Here is a 23,580-nt window from a genome sequence, read left to right on the forward strand (position 1 = left end):
ATGATCCATTCAACTATGGGTAGTCCAACACATTGAGCTCTAATACCATGTTAATACTGAGACTTTGATCACCCAAAAAACTAGCTCAAAGGAGGAGGATTGTTCAAGTCCATATATACAACTCCCAAGAACTCTATCCAACCGATGTGAAACATCTTAACGGGACTTGGACCTAACTCAATCCCAAAAGCTAGCTCTTGGGTTGAGTTAGACTCAAGTCTCAATCTTATAACATGGTATGAGAGCTAGCTTTTGGGTTGAGTAAGATCAAAGTCCTAATTTTAACATGATATCAGAGCCCAGACCCATCGTTATGTATTGGACTACCCATAGTTGGGCCACCCGTTAATATCTTCACGCTCCAGTTGTTCATTCTTGAGCATAAAAAGTGTGTTTAGATGTCTCACATTGGTTGCATAGAGTTCTTAGGAGTTCCATATATGAACTTGGACAATCATCCTCCCTTGAGCTAATTTTTGATATTGAGTTAGGTCCAAATCTCAATGTTAATACAGGAAGAAGTAGAAGACATGGCTTATTTTCTTAAACATTGGTATGCATGTTCTCCAAAATTGGCGTGTTATAGGAAAATATGAGAATGGGGTGAAGGAGATGGATCTAATTGAGGAGGTTGTTAATTGCTTTGATGGTTAGCTAATATGCGAGATTTTATTAAAGTTTAATTAGATAATAGGTTTTGTCAACATAAGCTCTGTAACATCAGTTATGTTTTTGAAATCGAAACCATCTTACTTTCCAGGGGAAAAAAAATATCAAACAAGTTTCATACCACAATTTAGTGTGCAGGGGAGATATATGATTAATTCGCCTATTTCATTTGGATCAAACCCGAAAACTAACGGAGTTGGTATACCGGTAATATAAGTCTTTGTTATCGCATGAGAGCTCATTGATAAGGAAGATTATTAATTATATAGTTCGTCTTGGTTGTTCTCTTCCTGAAGATATCTTCAACCATTATATTTTAATTTTTTGTTGGTATGGACAAATGTAAAAGATTATTATAGTATCAATGACTTATGCTCCTCCTCACGCTACTATTGATGCTAATCCAAACAACAATCATAGACGTTAAATCAGCAGAAATGTCACATGGTACAAGCCCCATATCCGTTCCGATTCTGAATCAATTCAGTGCTTATGATTTTGAGTTTTTCATCTATAAAAATGAATAGTGCAGTGGCTACGTTCGTAGGCCCTTTTCTTGATCCTTTGCAAAAAAGGGCAAGTAAAAGTAGACGTTTCCATTCAAATAATATTTTAAGTTCAAAACCATGTTTTTTTAAAAAGAAAATGAAGATGTAAGTTTTACCTCTCCCTCAGCCAGTCGCCCCGGTATAATAAACATGAGTCCTCTCATAGATCTTGTGTCAAGTTTCCTCAAGAAAACTATACCGAGTCGATGAGAAAACGGGTAGCTAGGAGAGTCTCTTTTCCTTTCCTGGCTCGGGAAAAATATTAAATCTCCAACTAATTTATGCATATGTAAATGCAATGGGAAAGTCAAATTTACAGCTACACATTGTTAATACCATCAAAAGATCCAAATTACCAAAATGCGAAAAATCAACGGAGTCCAAATCCGAGTCCATAAGCTCCCCATCACACACACTTCCCAATTCATTCGCATATTACAGTGTTAATACTAGAAACAAAAGGCCAACACTATCCAGCAATCATCCAAGGAAATTATTTTCTTCATGCCTCATTCCGGAATTACTTTCTAACAGCTGCATTTCTTGGCAGGTAAATGTGCAGAAAAACTCACCTGACAGGCACAAAAACACCGTTCATCTGGCTGGGGAACCTATTGCCTACAGAATTAACCGATGAATTAGTTTGGTATGAAGGTTGAGTCAAATTTTGAGCTTTTTTGCAGTGCACAAGTCATAATGTTAGAAAAATGCTGGCGGCCTTATTGATATGGAGAATAAATTTGATGATACCAAAATCAATTTTAGGGGGCGTCAAAATTTATTCAAGAGTGCAACAAGAGCACCATAACGCAAGATAGATTTCGACCTTATGTACAAGTGTGTCACTGGCACACAGGTTGCATGTAAATCACAAGTTGAGTCATAAATGTTTCAGGTAAAATTCAAAACCCGTATATCAATGATAAAATAAATGAAAATGCACGATACATTTTATATGGAATAATACTATCGGGAGGAATTACAAAATTCTATTTGGAGAATGGATATTTACAGTTCTAAACATGTAATTGCCCTATTTTGCAATTTTATGGATGTCATACGTAAACATAGTGCATAATTCATCAACAAGTTACAGGCTTAAGAATCTAAATATAATTAGTATTTGAATCTTCACACATTTCAATTCCAATATTTTGATGCCAAGTAAAACAAAGGGCTGTGTAACCTTTTCATTTAACTATTTCACATGGTGAGGTAAAAACATATTGTTTACAGGGAAGAATTAAAGTAATGAAAAACTAATAGAAGCTGAAAATTCATGTTTCCTCATTATAGAAGTTGCCATATACTTGCTAAAAAATCAATCATGTCGTGATGGACAAATGATAATGTCGATGCTGGTGAAATAACTGACAACAGAATAAGGTTCAATAAAACAGAAATATCACCTTTATTCCAAGGCATAGGGCACCAAAATCCATCTGCTCTCGTACTTGACAACATCAATGGAAGTATCCTCGGCAGTTCTCAGATCCACATAAACACTTGTTCTTTCCTTTATTCCCTTTTCCGGATGGAACCAGTCCATAATCATATGTTAGCTCTTGCATTGGCGGAATATGTCGGACGGCAAAGAATGCAACATGGAGATATGAGTCATTGTTACGTTCACGTAAAACTGGCTGCCAGAACACATTTGGTGAACAGCTATGGTTCATGAAACGAGCTACATTTCCGCAATTCTTTGCACTTATAACAAGGGGGAATGGGGCCTTATTATAACCAGCAGAACTGTCTCGTATAAGCTCTAATGGCTCAAAGTAGCGTGTGGAATCAAAGATATAACTATTATCATTTTCACTTCCAAAATCACCGGCATCACTAATTACATCCCCAGCATATTCACAAATAAAAGCTCCTACACGAATAGGATCCCAAGACCTCAGTCCCCAACCATTGTCCTTTGTTTTGAAAACCTCAAGACGAACTCTAATACCAGCTTGAGACGTTCGATTCCGGCAGTTTGGAGGACAGGCACAAGTCGGTCCACATTCATATATCAAAGATTTGTTAGTTAGAAGAACCCCGGTCGAAGAATACGGAAGAAGGCCCTCGTTTCTACGATTACAAGGGCAGTTGGTATCACCTGGCTGGCATCCACCCAAGCAATGGCAACCAGAAAAAGGTTTAGATGTCAAAAAAGGCTTGGAGTATCTCAGAGTAGAAATATATGAGAAATGGGCCGGGCCCTTTTCATTATCAACATCATTCACAAGAGTGACAGCCTGACTCTCGGCACCCGAAGTCAGATCAGGAAGAATCACACCCTTAGGCCTAGCAAATCCATCCTTCCACTGCTGAATTGACTTCCACACAGAATAAGCTTCTGGCTGTCCTGGTACTCTGACCAGCTTATACTTGAAAACGTTGCATCCTGACTTGTTTTTTTCCGCCCATGACTCTCGAATCTTATACAGGCCATCATAGATATAGATCTTTCCAGTAGACAAAGAATCCTTTATACCCCTTATAACTCTTACATCATTAGCACGATGTAAACTCTTTTCAAGAGCAAGATTTCCCCTTTCAAGCTTCTGATCAAACATTTGCCCATCTGACCTGTGCACTCCACCCTGACCACTGTAAATCAACACGTCTACACCATCCCCCTCATCATCATATCCTCCAGATGAAACTATGCTGACAGCAACAGGCTCTTCGTCCATGGTAACTCGAACACTCAAATAATCTATCCCAGCCATACTATGGGCATGTAGACCAGCAATGCAAAGTTCCATTCTGAAAAAGAATATATCGCCAACTTCAATTCCAGGTACATGCCCAATCCTCTTCGAACTATTTGTCCGAACCCCTTTGGTCAGCAAAAATTTACCCGCCTTCAGGTCCGGACGTCTAGCAATCGCTGTAGCCAAGTCACTCGCTTCTTCGAGCTGAGTAAGCCTTCTCCTTAGTAAACTAAAAACCAGGAGTATCGTTCTAACAATCTCCTTGTCACCATTAGATCTTCTAAAGTCATCAAACTCATGAAGATTAAATGGCATCAAGAAGCTATTAACCAGAGATTCCACATCAAAGTCATCACTGTTCCTGGCCCTTCTCCTCCTTGGCCTGCCACTTCTCAACTCCGAGTTGCTACCATTCTCTGCATCATTAGCATGTGCACTGAATCCACTAGGAAATTGGTCATTCTGTGAATCACTTTGCCCATCATCCTCCACAACAACATATTTAGTAGCATTAATGGCCCTCTTACCCTTACCACGTCGGCCTTGTGCTCGAGATTTTGGGGTCATATACGAATTAAGTGGAACAGGAGCTGGTATGGGGCCATCGGAACCTAAATTATCTTGGTTTTGGGTAGCAGAAGTAGTGTTCTGAGAATTATTGGGAATCAGAAAAGGGTAAAATGGTCGGACTCCTGGTGGAAATGGGCCTGAGGGTGGAAAACAAGAAAAGGGTGCCGGGTGGGCCGAACTTGAGGTCCCGTTGGGTGGGTTCGGGAAAATTGGGGCGAGGCACTGCAATGGCCTCACATCCAACACCCTCGTTTTATCAATTGACCCAGGAAAAAAATTTGGCTCGGAACCAAAACCTTGCTCCATTGAATCAGAATGCAGAACTCCCTATATAATTGCGCTAACCTAAAATTTTAACTTAAAATATGCACTGAAAGCCCCAGAAACTACTCAATGAACTGTTAAAAGGCACAAGAGGAAAAAAGGCTAATCTTGTTCAACTGACAAGTATTAGTAATTAAATAGTAACTCAGCAAATTAATCACATCATATTTCCAGGAAAAAAAATATCTCAGACGCTTGTACGAATCTGCCTCCTGCAAAATGCAAAACGATGTCACAATTATTTGAATGAAAATTTCATTAAAAATCAAATCTTGGGGAAAAGGAACAGTGAATCCCTAATTGGTCTAAACCCCCCAAAAAAAACCACAAACCAAAATATTTTCGAAGTATAATACACATGCAAAGCTAAAAAATTCAAGAACCCAATTGAGAAACGAAGGAAAAACCAAAGGATTTCAGTTCCAACATCTCTCAAAAAGCCCAAGAAACCTAAAAAACGGCAGAACAAACTGTGAAGAACACAAAGCAAAACACTAAATTGTAAAATGTAAGAAATCCGAAAGATAATGAGTCATTGGATTTCTTCCACATCATGGTCATACGAACAGATCTTGAAATTTTTTAAAAAAAAATTACCACTGAGTGAGTTCTGAGCGACTGAGCGAGAGTTCTAATTTCTGCGCATCAACTGCATTTTGTACTATTTCTCGTTCGTAAACTTGGAAAATCAGCCGATGCGCACTTTAAATTTTCATTTTTGCTATCCATTACCCATTGTATTTATCGTGGTCCTGGGTTTAAATTTAATTTAAATTTCAAAACTTTTAGATGCGATGAAAATAAATTAGAGAATGATTCAATTAACTTTAAAGAATAATTATAGATTTTTGTTTAATAATGAAATATGATTTTTAATTATTTGTATAAATATAATAAATAATAATTTATTGTTCAATTAATAAAATAATTATGTCATATCTTTCTAATTTAAATTTAAATATGCGAAACGTATGTGCTCCTCATCTCATCTACCTCCAGTAGGAGCAAAAGCCACGCCTACTTGAAAAGATTGTCTTGGTTTCCATGATCTTATTGGAATCTTATTGTATAAAATTACAATAATAAATCTCAACTAAAATAAAGTACAAATGCACAAGTATGGAGAAAAATGCTTAACAAAATCTCAATTTGATTTTTTTTTTCCTTTTGATGTTCCCAAATTAAACCTTTATCTTTCAAAAATTTTGTCTAATTTAGTCCCTCAAGCATAAATATTTTTTAAAAAAACAATCTCAAAATAACATTGATTTGATGAATGTTAGAAATTATCTCACACAATCTAGGTTTTTTATTTCATAGATAAAAAATTATTTTTGCTCTTTAACTTACATTGATGATGACGAATTATCTCTTCAAAAATATTGATCCGAACATATGTTCGAAATTTATTAATTTCAAGCTCATAAAACATTTTGAACAAAAAGATCAACCAAGATTAAATATCAAGAACAACTAGAAACAAAAAACACAAATAAGGTAAAAATGACTCAATATCCTAGATTCTTATAAATTATCCCGGATTCTCTAAACTATCGGAAGATCTTAGAGAAATTCAAAGGATAATACAAATTTTGACAAGAAGTTATATTATGTATCACAACAAATTAAATAAATTCTCAAAAAAATGAAGAAATTTTTGCAATCTTTAAGGATATTCAAACACGGATCCAAAGGCTATAACACAAACTCCGTTCCAGCAATAGGATTACGGGAGGCAGGTTAGAACCCTCTTTTGGTTCAAAACCCTTTTTACACCAAAAGGAAAAAAGCCAAAGTGGAACAAAAACACTTAAACGATGATGACGAGAAAATGATCAATCTTATCAAAACGGCCTCAGGAAACATGATGACAACTATAAAAATGATTAATCTCAATGATATTCAAGATCTTGCATAATATTTGGAAAATCTCAAGATCGTAAATCTGAAAATGGACCCAACTGGAGATGGCCAATCCCTAATTGATATGATACATTCTCAAGAATCAATAAGAAAAAGTGTGTGATCTTATGATACAAACATGGGAGTTCACCAAATCGATTTCCAGGTTGAGGGAGAACCACCACTACAAGAAAAAAGACCTACGACAACGGTTTTTCCCCGTTGTTGTAAGTCTTTTAAAACTGTTGTTAAAGCCCATGTGGTTAAAGGGTGCTCTCAAAGACAACGGTTTTTATCCATTGATGAAGCTACAATTTGCGACGGTTTTTAACAAATCGTCGCAAATAAATATCGCGACGGATTTTTAATGTTAGCGACGGTTAGGTAATGCATTCCGTCGCTACTTTTAGCGACGGTTAGTTCATGATTTCCGTCGCTAAATTTAGCGACGTTTTTAATACCGTCGCTATGCATTCCGTCACTAATTTTAGCGACGGTTAATTCATGATGTCCGTCGCTAATATTTTCAGTAAAATAAAAAAAATTTACTTTTAACAATTTAATAATTCTAAAAAAACTTATAATTTGAATAGACTAAAATCTTAACTAAAACTTAAAAATTTAACAAAAAATAAAACGAAAAAATTTACATAAATAAGCAGGGGTTTCAAAAACTTGGAACAATTTTTTAAAATTACCGAAACTAAAATTATTATTATGTAAGAAAAATTTTAAGTGTTGTGAAGTTGTGTGTTTTAAAATGGACCGAATGAGCGGGTATTTATAGAAGAGTTGCGACGGGTTTTGGTTAAACCGTCGCTAATAGCGACAGTTTAACAATGAACCGTCGGACATTTATAATTTGCGACAGTGTTTTCTAAACCGTCGTTAATTTTAGCGACGGTTGTGCTAACATCGTCGCTAAAATTAGCGACGGTTTAATAACAACCGTCGCTAATTAAAAACATGCGACAAATTTATTTAAAATTGTCGCTAAATATAGTGACAGATATGATACCGTCGCTATATATAGCGACGGTTTTAGGACAAACCGTCGCTATTTTTAAATTAGCGACGGTTGACATAAAACCGTCGCTAACTGTAGCGACGGTTTTAGCAAAACCGTCGCTAAATACGTTTTACATCATCCTTTACCACAACAGTTTAAGAAAACCGTTGTCGATTGTCCAAAAAAACACGCTACTAGACAACGTTTCTATAAACCGTTGTTTTTGACCCTAAAAAACGCTCAAATGACAACGTTTTTATAAAATCGTTGTCATTGACCCTAAAAACCGTTGTCTTTGACACCCAAAAGACAACGGTTACAAAGACAACGGTTTTCACTAAAACCATTGTCAAAAAGCATACTACAACGGTTTTTACTAAAACTGTTGTCGTAGGTGTGTTGTTGATCATGATTTTTCTTGTAGTGCACACTCCGCAAGAACCCGATCAAGGAAGAATCAAATATCATTCCATCAGACATTATAAATGAAAGATGTTTTAGAACCAATACATTATTTTGGGATTGTGCTTAACTTTGATGTACTGGATTTCAAAAACAGGAAAGATTTCAGCGATGATTGGACATCAACTATGAGGATCGTTGTAGAAACTCTTGATCTCAACAAAGAAATATTCATAAAATTTTTAGAAATAAGTCTTATGGGATCAATAAAGATTACTTTGAAAATCACAGTGGAAAAATCTTTTACTGAAACAGCCGGAAGAATGATCACCTTATTCAAAGCACAATTAATAGGGATCAACTATTTCAACCGTCAATATACAGAGAAGAAGAAGTACACTCAAGCTCTATGTATCTTTTAATTACACGAAATATGCCAAGTAGATGAATATAGTATGTATTGACTAAATATAGATAAAATTCAAGCATAAAAATAATATAGCAATGCTGCTATTCTTTGCCAAAATGTCCAGTCCATAGGCAGGAATGCTAATAAGGGAATAAGTTCTTGGCAATCCCAATATTTCGGCTAATAAAGTCTATTTTCTTAGAAAAAAATTGGCGTAATGATGTCATATAACATCATTAAAAAAGAATTACAAGAGAGAAAGGAGTATTGACAAACACACTAATTTATGTTGTAAAAAAAATTATCTTCTAACGATCATTGAATGTAAACCACGAAGACAGAAACAAAAAAAAATCACATTTATATCATAAGTGGTAGAATCAAAAGAGGTTCTTGGAAATCAAGAATATTATGGTAGAGACAAAAGGCTAAATCTTATAAAACTTGACATAAAAGTGAGTCATCAAGAAGAAGGATTCCATCCGAAGCCTCAAATTCATCTTGAAGCACCGGAAAAATACCAACAAGAAAGACTTTCAAAAGAGCTCATAACTTTGATCACACCTCAGGTCATGGCCCAAAGGTATTTGGTAAATCGTTCATACATGTATTTTTGTTCGGAGAAATTCCTAAACATTCCATATGATAAATTAATTATCCGGCTATCCTGAATGAGTACGCAGTAACTGGAAAGGATGCAGGAAGGGGAAGTCTCTTAAAGGCACTTGCTGAGGCTGGTTATCTTTTTAGCCTAGAGACTGAAAATTGAAGTCCCTCTAGCAGCAATTCATTTTCATGTGCTTGTTGGGTCTTCATGCCACCGGGATTGTAAAGTCATAGATGATAGAACACGAGTTTTCTCCAACACATGGAGCGTTAACTGAAAGCAAATTGCTTTAGCCATTACCGAAATCAGTAGTTTAGCCAAAGTCTGTAAGAGCATCTCCAACCCATATCTATTTTGGAGGAAATCTCCAAAATAGAGTATGGGTTGGTGCTCCAACCCAACTCCAAATGCAATCTCCATTTTGGAGATTGCAATAGTTGAAGATCAATATGGAGATTCCACCAAATTACTGAAATATCATCATAACAATTGCAAAATAGTCTTTTTGTATTTTTATGTATTTGTTTTGCTCTATTTTATATTATTATATTTCAAATTATTTAATTAATTAATTTTAATGTTAAATAATTTTTATAATTAGTTAATTTATTTTAATTGTTTTATTATTTTCATGAATTAATTATAAGTCTGTTGTTTTATAATAATCATGAAATGGAAATAATAAACAAGATAATGATCACAAAAATTAATAACATAATTTATTAAAAAAACTTATTGTCTATTTAATTTATTTAACTCGATAAACATGTGATTTTTTAAGATGATAAACAATAGACAATACTAAACGACATCACAAACAATTAAAAGACATCACCAACAATTTAGAAAACACACACAACAATAAAGTTAAACGCTGATTTTTGGTAATTACAATCATAACAATACACTAGTACGGTGGAAGGTCGGACCCTGATGGTGAAGTTCCTCCGAAGAACTGTCCAAAAGGCATAGAAGTGTTGTCGGAGCCATCCCCCGTTGCCATTCTTTTCTGCCAAATTTTTTGTTGCTCTTTAACCAAATATGCACGGACTGATTCATCAACGCACATGGGGTTCATCTTTAGTATTTTATTTTCTTCCTTAAAAGCCATTATCGTATTCCTTTGTTTCTCAACATCAATGAGCTGTTGTCGATGGACCTCAGCATTCTCCATCACAGCCACAATTTTCTCACTACATTTGGCCATGGTGGATAGGTCCTTCAAGTGTTCTTCATTGGCTTTTCTTTTGGATTTGACCTTTTTTATGTCAATTGGACGTTGAGAACTCTCTCCTGATGGATTATCTTCATCCAGATTTATAGCAAACCCAGATAACCTTGGAGAATTGGGCGTTGGTGATTCTGTGTTGGGAGAATAGTCAGACTTTGATTAGTCGATATTCCCGTGATTTGGTATGAAATTAGGTAAAACAGCATGTGATGGCTTGAACTTCTCTTGGTCTTTAAGTAAAGACCAAACATGATCCAATCTCCAAGTCGACGTAGATGATTCCTTAAATAAGGCTTTTGCTTGATTCATCTATAACCAGATATGAATTGTATCTTAGTTAGAAAATGAAAAAAATATATTTTCACATAAATATGATGAAAAAAATAAATTACTCACAATGTCTTTCTCAGAAGCACCACTTGGGCGGCTAAATTCCACCTGGCTAACACACGAGCTAAAGTTTGACGATCTTGTTTATGTTGAACCAACGACATTGGAGGGCCTTGGTAGTACGAGGCTCTGTTGATTTACTAGTGAGTTGCTCGTTGTAAATAGCTGTCACTCGTGACCACAACCTATCGCGTGATTAGTTTATACCAATTATTGGATTTTGAGAGACTTCAAGATAAGCCATCACGAGCAGTTTGTCTTCCTCAATTGAGAAAGCAACGCCACGTTTAGATGAAGTCATTTGAATGAAAATATTTATTTACTTTGTGTGAGTGATGTCAATGCTACAAATGATACTTCAATTTATAGTCAAAACATTTTGGATAAGCAATCTGAACCAACAGTCTTGATTAAATGATATATGATCTAACGGTAGAAATTAAAAATTAGTTAGATTTATTTGTTTGGGGATTCGGAATTTGATCTAAAGGTGTATATTTACTTGTATTTGCTAGCAAAGGACAACCCGTGATAGCTGCAAGTAGACAAACGGTGGTAGATGAGTTATCTTTGATTGTGACTAGACAACTAATGACAGCTGCAAGTAGTTCACCCATCAGTTATTAGTGGGTGAAAACTCGTGCTAGATGGCTTGTATTTGCTAGCAAAGGACGACCCGTGATAGCTTCAAGTAGACAAGAACTGGTAGATGAGTTGTCTTTTATTGTGACTAGACAACCAGTGACAGCTGCAAGTAGACAACCCATCATTTCTTCGTTGGATGGATTTGTTCTAACAAAAACACATGTTAGATGACTTGTCTTTGCTAACAAAGGATAACCCGTGACACAACTAGACGACCATTGAGTTGGATTTATGCATCACTTATTTCTTCATCACACACAACCCGTGACTTCTTCATAACTTATTTAAGAGCAGTTACTTCTTCATCATTTACTCATCCAGCTCAAAAATGAATTTTCATGAGGGAGGTCCTTCGAGTTTTTCTTTCTACACGGACTCTTCGTCATCTGACGACGAAGAACAGCTTAATGCCAACATAAAAATGAGTTGCATCGCATTGATGAACAAAAAATGGTTTTAAGCCAACTCATGAATAGTGCAACTCTTGTCTCCAATTACTTCCAAGAATGTGATGAGTTGCACCGTCAAGGCTCGATTCCTGGCCATGTTCAAACGACGTTTTCGAATGTCTCGGCGTCTATTCTTGTGAATTATGGAATTCGTTCAAAATCATGACAATTACTTCATACAAAAAATAGATGCGTTATGGAGCTCGGGTTGTCCCCATACCAGAAGATGACTGCTGCAATGCGTATCTTAGCGTACGGTGTTGCGGCAGATTCAACAGATGAGTATATTAAAATCGGGGAGTCTACTGCGATTGAAAGTTTAAAAAGATTTTGTCGGGCTATGGTGGAGGTGTTTGGTGACTGGTATCTTCGGTCTCCCAATGCTGAGGACATTGAAAAGATTCTCCATATTGGAAAACAACGTGGATTCCCGGGGATGCTGGGAAGCCTAGATTGTATGCATTGGAAATGGAAAAATTGTCCAACCAGTTGGGCTGGACAATATGCTGGTCGTAGTGGAAACCCGACAATCATTTTGGAGGCTGTAGCAGATTACGAGTTGTGGATATGGCATGCATACTTTGGTTTGCCATGTTCAAACAACGACATCAATGTGTTGTCAAAATCTCATCTCTTTGTTAATTTGGCCAATGGGGTAGCTCTGCCCACTAACTATGTCATACAAGGAAAAGAATACACCATGGGATACTACCTAACCGATGGTATATATCCAAAGTGGGCTACTCTAGTGCAAACAATTCACAATCCACAAGGTCCAAAGGAGAAATACTTTGCAGCACGACAAGAAAGTTGTAGAAAAAATGTGGAGCGAGCATTTGGTGTACTACAATCAAAGTGGGCGATAATCACTGGACCTGCACGAGTTTGGAGCAAACGAGTGCTACATGATATCATGACAACATGCATTATAATGCATAATATGATTATTGAAGATGAAAGAGATGAGAATGTGTCAGTCACAGATTATCGCGAATCACCCATCGTAGATGTTGAAATGACACGTGATGAGCATGTCCGATTTCAAGATTTTATTGCACGCCATCGTCAAATAAAAGATAAGTCGGCTCACTATGCACTTCGAGATGCTCTTATTGACCATTTGTGGGAGGAGTACAATAATTCGGAATATTAGTATTTTTAATGGTCAATTTATGTGTTGCTCTTTAAACCATGTGTGTCATTTATGTTTGTCGTGCTTTATATTTTATGTTTATATTATGAATGTTGTATCTTGTCGTTTATGTTTGTCGTGTCAAAAAAATGTATTATTTTAAATAAATTGAGTTTAATACATGTTTTATTGTATTATGTTTATCGAATTAATTAAGTTCGGTTATATAATACATTATGTAATTATATAATTATATGTGTGTGTTTTTGAAAATGAAAAAACAGAAATGGAGTATTTTAGAGGATAGAGGATGAAAAATAGAGGATATGGGTTGGAGATGACCTAACTTGCTCAAAGTTATCTTTCATGTCCAACTTGTTCACAATCTTCCGTCCTTAAGAAGGTAGGATGGTGCCAACTCTATAAGGGAGTGTTTGGTAGGGGTAATGAGGTGGGTTTATTTTTTTTAACCCACCTTATCCCTCGTTTGGTACGCGTGATTATTTAACCAAGTCAATACCTCATATGAATGATTAGGTTATATTAGGTGGGTTAAAATAATGCCTCCTCACCCCCTAGGATTATTTATCCAACTCTTAATCATTTCTATTTTTCCAATTTTACCCTTCTCCTATATCCAAACTCACCACCACGACCGTCATCACCGACCACCGACCGCCGCCGCCGACATCGACCGTCGACCGTCGCCGACTGCCGGCCGATAGCCGTCGGCAGCCGCCGAGAACCAGCCTGCGCCGGACCACCGACCGTCGCCGCCGACCGATAACTTCCGACCGGCCGACAACCGTCGAAGTCGCTGACTTCCGGCCGCACCGACGTTGCCGGAACGTCGCCGCCGCCGGAGTGGAAGAAGAAAAAAGAAGAAAGGACAATTTTGTCCTTTCATCAAAAAATTCAAAATTATCCTACACTTAAAAATCTTACCAAACATAACACCATATATTTACATTTCTGCGACAATCATTTTCTTTATCATTTACTTACTAATCATTAGTTTATTTTATCATCCAAACCAAACGCAGCCTAAGTTGACAGAAGCATGAGGCTGGTTGTAACATCATTTGTCACCTTCCTATGGGTGTGAAAGAAAGCTGTCTCAAATCTACTGACTGCAGTCTAAAATTTTAAAATTTAAATATCTGATAGTCCACATGAATTTGCAAAACTTAAATGGTTCAACCTTTTCTTCACAAGAAATCTCATATTAGTGTTCTGTTGTAGCAATGTTGTTGAAATGGCAAGCAATGCACCTTTGTTTGTGAATGCCGATGATTGACGCAGAACGCGTGGTTTTCATCTATATACGAGTTTTCTTGAATTTTGAATTATACATACAAAGATTATTAACTGTTTGATTTATATTATTGTTTATGCAATTGCCAAGTTCACTTAAAAATGTGGGCAACAATGTTGTTTTTCGTGTTTTCTCGTGCCCAAACGCAGCGGAAGTTTTAAAATTATTTTTAAATCTTTACATTCAAGATATTATTTGAGCACTCGTATGATTTTAAAACATTCATAGAGCGTTTGAAATTTTTACCTTTAGCGAAATTTTTACTTGGCTCCAACTACTCCGGTATGAGCTGACGTAGCTCTTGTTGTATATCCCTACGAACTTTTTTCGAATCTTATTTCTTCAATCTCCTAATCTGGTCCACGACTGAATTATTTATTCATATTCCAACTTGCACTAGAAAATATAGAAGGATTTTACGTTGAAATTAATCAAATGAGAGTAGGCTCAAATTAAAACCCATGAAAAAATCATAGATGGTGGCCGAAAAATTGGAGAGGAGGGGAGGAGGATTTCCGAAATCCTTGGCTTGGAGGCTAGTGTTTCGAAAATTGCATTGGTTAATCCATTTAACCCTAAACCTAATACACATATATATAAGCTTAGGGACCATTAATTAAATTAAATACTTAATAGACTTAATCAATTAATTATTCTAGTCCAACTAGTTTAATTAATTAATTATTCTTTTTAAAGTCCAATTAAGAACCTTAATAATTTGTATGTTGGTCTTGTACTCCTATAAGCCCATAATACATACACCAATTATATTTAATTTAAATCCTTTATAAATTCAACATTTGAATTTAATATTTAAATTATATATTCAACTTCTTGAATTCATCACCTCCAAAACTTAAAGAGTCATAAATTCAAATCTTTGAATTTATTTCTCAATGTTTTCTACAAATTCAACTCCTTGAATTTATTATTTCAATGGAGACAAAATAATCCAGTATTTGTGTGACCCTCAATTGTTTAGGGATACAGCTAGCCGTGGGTTCACAAATCTTTGTGATTTAGGACATGATCATTTATTCGGGCTTACCCTAATTTGCTCCATTCTATGTATCAACAATTGATCAAGAGAATGTCAGAAATCATATTTCTGATTAAACCCATCGAATCATGGTAAGAGCGTCTAGTAGCATCGTCCTATGATTCTCTAGGTATCACTGATAGTGTCTGCAAGAACCAATCAGTTATGATTAATTTACAGTAAGGTCACTTCATCTCATATATCTCGATCGAATCTGCAACCATTGGTTCATCGAGGGTTGAATACGAATTCGATAACTGTGTGACACATATTTGAGAATAAATAGTGGCATCGCATGTACAATTGGAGAACTTATTCTTTAACGTACATATCATACTCTGGCCAGAGATTACATGCACTATTATTTCATCATATCACACAGGATATTCACACATGTAGGTGAGCAGTAAATTCTCGACTACAATGCACTAGTTCCTACATGTGTCGCAACTGTACCCAATCTCGTCACCTAATGACCCTCATGAAGTCGGTAAACGATTCAAAGCACAACTCTATCATATAGAGCCTCAGTGTTGTCTTGGGTCGTAAGGACTAATGGTGTACAATCATAATCACATACTTATCATCTCGATGAATGATAATCACTTGAAAAGTCCTAGGGAGAGCAGTTCGGTACAATCATCATATGACCACCCATCTATGTGTTTGGACATCTCTATGCCCCTACCAAGAAACGTGATACACAACATCACAAATACTAGTCTCGAGCCCAAGCGACCTTTATCCATGTTTTAGGCGGCTGAATCGACTAGAAACGAATTTAGATTATACAGTGATTACTAATGAGTTTCAACATCGAAGTACGATTCATTTGTATTAAAATATAATAAAGGTCTTTGTCTATGTTGATCACATGGGTATACATATAAAGAAATAACAAACCATGAAATAATGCATTATATTAAAATAAAGATTTTTATTACAACCGATTCAATAAACTCTCTAGCCAACAGTTGGCTTACATGACATCTACTCTAACATGTCGTGATACCTCCATATTCTCTAACTTCAAAAACCAGATACTATCCATCTTGTAGGATCCGATACTGCTCAAAAGAGAGTGTAATTTGTATTACTCATAATAAATTAATTATTCTACTATACATATATTATATTAAAACGAGTGTGTACCTTGAATAATGTAAGTTTTCATCTATTTATACTTTTTTCGGGGTGCTTAACATGTTAGGAACTTTGTAAGTAATTTAGACGGGTTGAGTTATCTTTGATTGTTAAATTGAGAAATTATTTTGTTATGGGTGATTGAATTTTGTATATTGTGCTATTTAATAATTATTATTGTGTGTTATTTCACAAAAAATATGTGTAGCTCAGTAGTTGTACAAAATTATTTCTCCGGTGGATTTAAATTTTTTATTATTATTATTGGAGAACGAATTGGCAAATTTTAAATTTTAAATTTGTAAATCTTTTTATTTGAAAGGCAGAGAGCCATCATCTCTCTATGGGGTATGTTACAAGTGAACAAAAAAAAATCAAAATCGTTTATTGATGTGGTTTACTATTTTTTTTAAGGGAAAATTACAATAAAATATATATGAATGAATTATGATTCAGGCCCTACATTAATAAATTTATGCCCACGTCCTAAATAGGGGTGTAGCGAACCGAATCAAGTCGAAAATCAATAAAATTTTAATACTCGAATTAGTTTCATTCAAGCTCGAGTTCGAGCTCGATTCGAAGTTCGAAAGTTTTTAAAATTTTCGTACAAATTCAGTTCGAACTAAAGCTCGAGTTCGAGTTCGGCTCGAAAGATTCGAACATATTCGCGAACTATTACTTGAAAATAAATATTCGAAATGCTCGAATTTTATTTATTTAATATATAATTATATCATATTAATAAAATATTAAGGTTCGCGAGCATCTCGTGAACTATCGAACAAAATAATTTAGGGTTGAGTTCAACTCGAAAAAAAGTTCGAACATATTCTAACTTAGCTCGAATACGAGTCAAATATTTTTAAAGCCGGTTCCATTCGTTTACACTCCTAGTCCCAAACAAATTCGATTTCTTTGTTTTAGCTCCTCATCAACTACACCCAATTAAATTCTCCAAGATCATCTAATCATGAACCATTAAAACATTACTCAAAAGTAGCAAGACAGATATAAAAAAGAACTCAAGAAAGATGCATAAGATGATGTACAATCCATTATTATGTATATTTATTAATAAAAACTCAATCTTTTTGTTTTCCGTCTATTTTCTTTCGTCGTTTTTCCCACTGCAAAATTGTGTACGAGGATTTAGGTTGTCTACTAGTCTTTTGTCAAAACCATTTCCATTGTATGACTTGACAACGTTTTCGAAACCCCACACTGCCCCCACCACGCACCCAAAACAATGTAAAAGCAGGCCCCCACCACAATAAACACACGGCCACGGGCTATCTTCCATTTTCCTCCTCCCTTTTCCTTCCCAAGCTTCCATTTTTCGTATAATACCAGCACTTTCCGGCTCCATCTTACCCATTTCACTTCACCAAATACTGACACCGAAACAATGAACCCAGAATACCAGAGTTTTTTCCGAGGTGGTGACGACGTGAGGCCCACCAGAATCTCCATAGCCACTTCATTCACGCACCCTTTTACAAGAATAGCCACCGATTCTGACCATCATAGGATCTTGGTTGATAATGAACCAGAAATCTACAGTATTGATGATGATGGTATTGGTGAGGATGATGATTTAGCAGCTCAAAATAGTAGGGATTATGGCCACTCAAAACCCTTTCTGTTTCTTGATATGGTGTGGAATTTGGCATTTGTTCTGGTCTCTGTCTTTGTGATCTTAACCACCATTCAAGAGAGGCCCTGCACTCCTTTGAGGCTGTGGATTAGTGGGTATGCTTTGCAATGCATTCTGCACATGGGGTTTGTGTGGGCTGAGTACCAAAGGCGGAGCATTGATGATGATTTTGGAGGTTTTCAAGATTTTCATTTTCATGGGATGTTCTCTTTCACTTCTTTCCGTCACAACGGGTAAATTTTTAGTTCAATATTATTATTTTTGGCTCAAGGCAAGTTTGGAGGATAGAAATTGATGACGACTTTTTTGTTTTATGTAGTAATGATTTTTTTGACTGGTTCTTATTTATTAGATTAAGAGTTTGTTGATGTTTTGTTATCCCTGATGCAATCATGGAAATGCTAGATGCCTATATATTGAGTTATTTTTTCGATTGTTACGTAAAGTTCTAGTTGTTAGGAGTCTCTGGTATTATTATAGATGAAAGACATATAAAATTTAAATATCTTAATCGTTGACTGTAAAATAAGACTGGACAGAATACAACATGATCATATCACCAAATCGGTATGAGTAGCATCCGCCTAAGGAAATTTGGTAATAACTTTTCTGATGTTGTTTAGGATAATTAAGCGAAGTTCGTTTGGCATCAGAATCAACGTAACTAAATTGAGTTTGTAGTTGAGATAAAATTCCTAAGCGGATGTGTTGTTGAACAAGGAACAGATGAACATGAAGGTAGCTCCGAAATGGTTCAAGTGTCGCCCGTGCAGGGAAATATTTGCTGGAACTCAGGGTCTAGCTATTTTAAGCGAAGGTCCTACCAATTTGATGGAGCTAAATTTATTGATGAAGAGAGACATTCAAATGACATGACTTTAGAAATGGATGTAATCGATGAAGAGAAACAATCAATATGAACAACCGATCCCAAATCCTTTCTTTAATCAATGAATAGTTCTAAAGTTTAGAGTGAGTGAGTGTGTGTGTGTGAGAAAAGAGAGAGAGACAGGGAGGGAGGGAGGGATTCAACTCCTTTTGGCCTAACTGAAGTGTGAATCTTGTAACATGATGAAAAATTGTGTGTCAAAGTCAAGTTTATGGCCAACAAACGATCAAATCGATATATACTTGATTAAAGGAACGTTATAGTTGGTACAGAATATTTTCTTCATTCCCTTTGTCTCCCCCTACATCTCGTTTTGAAGATAGCTGAAGCCACAAAAGTAAGTGAATACAGATACAAGCCCGTGGACATTGTTCTTGTCGTGCACTAGTCTCTCTAGAGTGGGACAGACAGTGAGTTTATGCACAATGAGCTTTGTTAGAATAATTGTAATAAATACCAAGATGAAGTACTGAAGTACATTCCTAAACCTATTATTCTTCTGGGTTCTAGCCTTCAGCGATGAGTATGCTATTCTACTTCAATTAATTTATCGTTATCATAGTTGGCCAAGAGGAAACAAATTTAGTGGAGGACAATGCATATTTAGCCTAATATTTTTTCCACAGGATAATCCAAAAGTTGGAGTCCATCAATACTGTTCTTTCATCAATCTGGTGGGTCTTTGGATTCTATTGGATAGTGATGGGAGGCCAGCTGCTTGTGCAAGATTCTCCACGTTTATACTGGTAATACTTGTGCATTTCGCAAATAAAAAAATTGTGCATAAAATTTTTAAAATATTCAACGCCCTGTGAAATGGATGCTCTAAACTGCAGGCTGTCGGTGGTGCTTTTAGCGTTCGACGTATTCTTTCTGATCTTCTGCATTGCGGTGGCTTGTATTGTTTTTCTGGTACTGTTTTGTTGCTTTCCGATCTTAGCTGCAGTTGCATACACAATGACTATCGGGAACGGTGCCTCAGAAAATGATATCAGATCTCTTCCGAGATATTTATATCGCCACCGAAGTCACACATTCGAAAATGAAAGTAAACAAGTTCAGTTAACGCCACTGTCAAGCCATAGCAATTCTATGGCTGAGCTTGTTCTTCCTCTTGAGGATTCTGTAAGTATCTCTCCTCTTCCAAGCTGTCCCCTAAACGAAACAAATTTCAAAGTTTATCTAAAATTCTTTTTAAAAATAAAATTTTCCTCCCTCTTGATAAAATTCAAAACTCCAATGCTAGAAAAGCAACAACTATCCTTACTGTCTTGTGTGATTGTCAATCGGTACAATAATACAAATGACTCTGAAGTTGCTGTATTAATTGAAAGCTTTGAGTTACATTCGCTACAAAATATAACTTTTGGTATATTGGCAAAGGTTCGTTCATATAACTATGATCATGTATCCGATTACCATGAATTACAAATTGGAACAATTGTTTAATGCTTTGAGTATCCAATGCCCTCTGTTGTGAGCTTTGTTTTTTATTCATAATTAGTTGTTGAATTCATAATATAGCCGATCGCATAAATCTTGTTTTTATCATTTCGTGAGGCATTTAATCACTCATTATACCAAATGTGTGACTATTTTTACCACGTAGGAATGCTGCATATGCCTGTTCAAATATATGGATGGGGTGGAGTTATGTTCACTTCCCTGCAACCATCATTTCCACTATAAATGCATTGCGAAATGGCTTCGTATCAACGCAACGTGCCCTCTCTGCAAACTTAACATTCTACGGGGCGACATGTTGGTCTGACCGGTTCCAAACTTGATTCCGAATAGTTCTTACCACAGCAGAAAATGATCAAGAACCATTGGCAATTTGCCTCTTTTTCTTGCAAAATGTACAGTTCAAACGCAAATGCAAATCATCCTCAACAGAATCTAACTCGAGGGTTTTCTTGTATTTTTCCTTTTAGATGTGAGGCGGTGTACTTTGACTTTAATATGTAGCTTTATTTTGATATATCGGAAGTGGTATTTTAGCCAATAATTTAGAATGGTTGATGCTGACTCGGGAGGATCATCATTATAGTCCATAGATTATTCTAAGTGGACATTCCTCCTTCCATAGACATAGATATAATGGATCTAACTGGAGACAATTCTTGAACAATCATATTTATATGCCAATTTATACAAGTTTTGTATTTTCTTCGACTGAATTATTAAATTTCAAGATGTACATGACGCTCTAAAGATGCAAATGAGTTGGGTTGGTTCGCCAATTTTTCGAAATATCAATTGATTTGCATTTTAAATATTGAAATTTTTACATTGAGCTTAAATATATTCAAATATTATGTTCATTAAGATTGTAAGCTGTTTGTGAGTATTGTATTTATTAGTATTTCATAAATATATTTGAAATCAAATATTAACAAGTAGAAGCCGTGGTTTAGCAGTCTTAAAAAAATAAGATGATGAAATTTGAAACAAGTGAGACGAAATCTAATGAATTCTAGCTTCAAGGTGTGTAATGGTTCAACTGTTGAATTCCATCTGATCCACAACTAAAATAGAGATTTTCACCCTGTTATAACTGGTCAAGACAAGAAACAAGATAGGATGAGCATACATTTTATCTTTCAAAAACAGCAAAACTCACATTAAAAAATAGTTTATACCGATAAATCTTTGCAGGAAAACCGAATGGAGATAAAATCCATTTGATGAAACGGGAAAAAAAACAGCTGAATTCAGTTTCCAAACAAAAAAACAGCCGTATTCCATCCATAAGTAGCTTTAAAAGGTGAAATGGTATTTCGTCTATTAATGCACTATAATAAACAAAAATAAATTTGGTGTCACAAACTGATGAAACGCAATTATACAGAAAGCAAACAATAATGAAAGAAACTGCAAGTTATCTTGAGATGAAGTTTACACATTCTTGTTTTTCTTCAACTTTGAAGGTGGCCATCGTCCCATCTTCCTCAAATGGCGTTTTCTCAGAAGCCTCTTTCTCCTTAATCTGATCTTCTTTGCAATTTTCATTTTCATCTTCCGCTCAAGATTCATCTGGATCTTGGATTCCAAAGGGAGATTCTCAACAGGCACAGTTTCATTTGTGTCCGAATGAGTAGGAGAATCTGGAGCACTGGCTCCGGTTCCATCAACATCAGAAGATGCCTTAACAATCAATGCATCTCTGTTTTTGGAGACAAGAGATGCTCGAATCGTATATCCAACAGATGGTTTTGGATGCTTAGCGATGAAGTTATTGCCCAAACAGAAGACTAGAAACAGAAAAAGCAATGCTAACATAAACAAATTCACGGGGAGACTAAGAGCGAGTTTGGATACAAAAATACTCGGCTTAAAAAGTATATTATTAAGCAAGGTTTTTAAAAGAAAATAGAAGGGATTCTATGTTTAAGACTACTTTTCTGGCTTGTGGCTTTTCAAGAGTTTTTCCATTTATTAATAAATACAAACAAAAACATTCTTTTAGAAAAACACCCTTTTTTTCTAAATAAGCTTCACGGTCTAGACGTTTCCTTCGAGGTTACAAGAATTACACATGAAATTTAACTACATTTTCATTTGAAGTGTAACATTCCCTGCTTGACCCCAGCTCTGCATCCTCCTTCGAGGTTATAAAATTACATGTGAGATTTAACCACCTTTCATTTGAATGGTGTAACATTTCCCGCTCAACCTTGCTTAACATCACAACTAAGCAACCTGTAATATATCTCCAAGTCCAATCAGGCAATCACTTGTGACCATAGCTAAAAATCAGTTACAATTAGTTTCTGAACAAATCTAAAAGTCTCGTTAAGGTTTGCATACAACAATACAGCCAATCCAAGTTAGGATGCAGAACAGATTATAAGTCAAAGTACATTTAAAACAGACCTATCTGTAAAGATGTGGTCTATATGCTCCACATTGTCCAAATTTATAATCATTTTAAACAGGAAAAATGCATGGTTGTACTAGAAATACAAGGAAAAAGACTTTTTTTTCTCAATCTTCCTCAGAGCCCAGAATTCAAAAACAGAAGGGAAACAAAGAAAAAGCCACACATACCACAAATATTCCATTTCTTTTTATTGTAAATAATTTGCAGAAGAACGACGCGCAAGAACCACACACTAGACGCGAAAAACAAAACCCAGAAACCATGAACAAGAAACCGCAATTTGAAAAGAAATTCTACTTATAAATCATAAAACTATAAACCTAAATTCAATATATATTAATAAAAATTCATTTCTTCAAGCAGTAGATTCAGGTGGGGGAAAGCATTATCGTACAAATTATTAATGTACAATGCATTAACAAACTTACAAGGGTGAAAAACTGGTGCAGATGTCGTAGATGACGAATACGTAGGACAGAAGAGAGGAGTGGTGAAGAGGAGAGCCATTTCACCTTCGCCACTGTTTCTCTTTCTCGCCGAGTTTTGGATAAGCAATTTTAAAGGCTTATTATTTTTAATAAATTGATATTCATTATTTATCAGCTTTTATTCGAAACATAATTATCTCATCGATTAATTTTATAAAATGATTTTTTAAT

General features: G+C 35.6%; 4 protein-coding genes and 1 long non-coding RNA gene across 6 annotated transcripts; 2 read left to right on the forward strand and 3 right to left on the reverse strand.

The window, feature by feature from the left end:
- Positions 1–1,511: 1,511 nt before the first annotated feature.
- Positions 1,512–5,563, reverse strand: LOC140982698 (histone-lysine N-methyltransferase, H3 lysine-9 specific SUVH1-like). 2 transcript variants are annotated; one of them, XM_073449362.1, is made up of 3 exons: positions 5,417–5,563; positions 2,627–5,031; positions 1,512–1,789 (listed from the first exon to the last, which is right to left on the reverse strand). In XM_073449362.1, the coding sequence occupies exon 2, from the start codon at positions 4,799–4,801 to the stop codon at positions 2,681–2,683; it is 2,121 nt and encodes a 706-aa protein (XP_073305463.1). In that variant the 5' UTR covers positions 4,802–5,031; positions 5,417–5,563; the 3' UTR covers positions 1,512–1,789; positions 2,627–2,680. The 2 variants fall into 2 exon arrangements, with proteins under 2 accessions (XP_073305463.1, XP_073305455.1); XM_073449354.1 differs by having other exon boundaries at positions 1,512–1,835.
- A 4,394-nt stretch (positions 5,564–9,957) lies between these two features.
- On the reverse strand, positions 9,958–11,957 carry LOC140982720 (uncharacterized). Its single transcript, XR_012176344.1, has 3 exons — positions 11,575–11,957; positions 10,776–11,471; positions 9,958–10,688 (listed from the first exon to the last, which is right to left on the reverse strand). It is a non-coding gene; the product is annotated as an uncharacterized lncRNA (long non-coding RNA).
- Positions 11,958–12,059: 102 nt separating this feature from the next.
- LOC140972232 (protein ANTAGONIST OF LIKE HETEROCHROMATIN PROTEIN 1-like) lies at positions 12,060–13,255 on the forward strand. Its single transcript, XM_073434685.1, has one exon. It carries the CDS (start codon positions 12,060–12,062, stop codon positions 13,014–13,016), a length of 957 nt encoding a protein of 318 aa, XP_073290786.1. The 3' UTR covers positions 13,017–13,255.
- A 4,498-nt stretch (positions 13,256–17,753) lies between these two features.
- On the forward strand, positions 17,754–21,195 carry LOC140982712 (E3 ubiquitin protein ligase RIE1-like). Its single transcript, XM_073449372.1, has 4 exons — positions 17,754–18,382; positions 19,665–19,784; positions 19,875–20,163; positions 20,648–21,195. Exons 1-4 carry the CDS (start codon positions 17,901–17,903, stop codon positions 20,807–20,809), a joined length of 1,053 nt encoding a protein of 350 aa, XP_073305473.1. The 5' UTR covers positions 17,754–17,900; the 3' UTR covers positions 20,810–21,195.
- Positions 21,196–21,778: 583 nt separating this feature from the next.
- LOC140982725 (large ribosomal subunit protein cL37 alpha-like) lies at positions 21,779–23,506 on the reverse strand. Its single transcript, XM_073449391.1, has 2 exons — positions 23,350–23,506; positions 21,779–22,292 (listed from the first exon to the last, which is right to left on the reverse strand). Exons 1-2 carry the CDS (start codon positions 23,426–23,428, stop codon positions 21,937–21,939), a joined length of 435 nt encoding a protein of 144 aa, XP_073305492.1. The 5' UTR covers positions 23,429–23,506; the 3' UTR covers positions 21,779–21,936.
- Between the last annotated feature and the right edge of the window lie 74 nt (positions 23,507–23,580).

This window comes from Primulina huaijiensis, chromosome 1, assembly GCF_012295235.1.
Source record: "Primulina huaijiensis isolate GDHJ02 chromosome 1, ASM1229523v2, whole genome shotgun sequence".
Taxonomy (NCBI): Eukaryota; Viridiplantae; Streptophyta; class Magnoliopsida; order Lamiales; family Gesneriaceae; genus Primulina; species Primulina huaijiensis.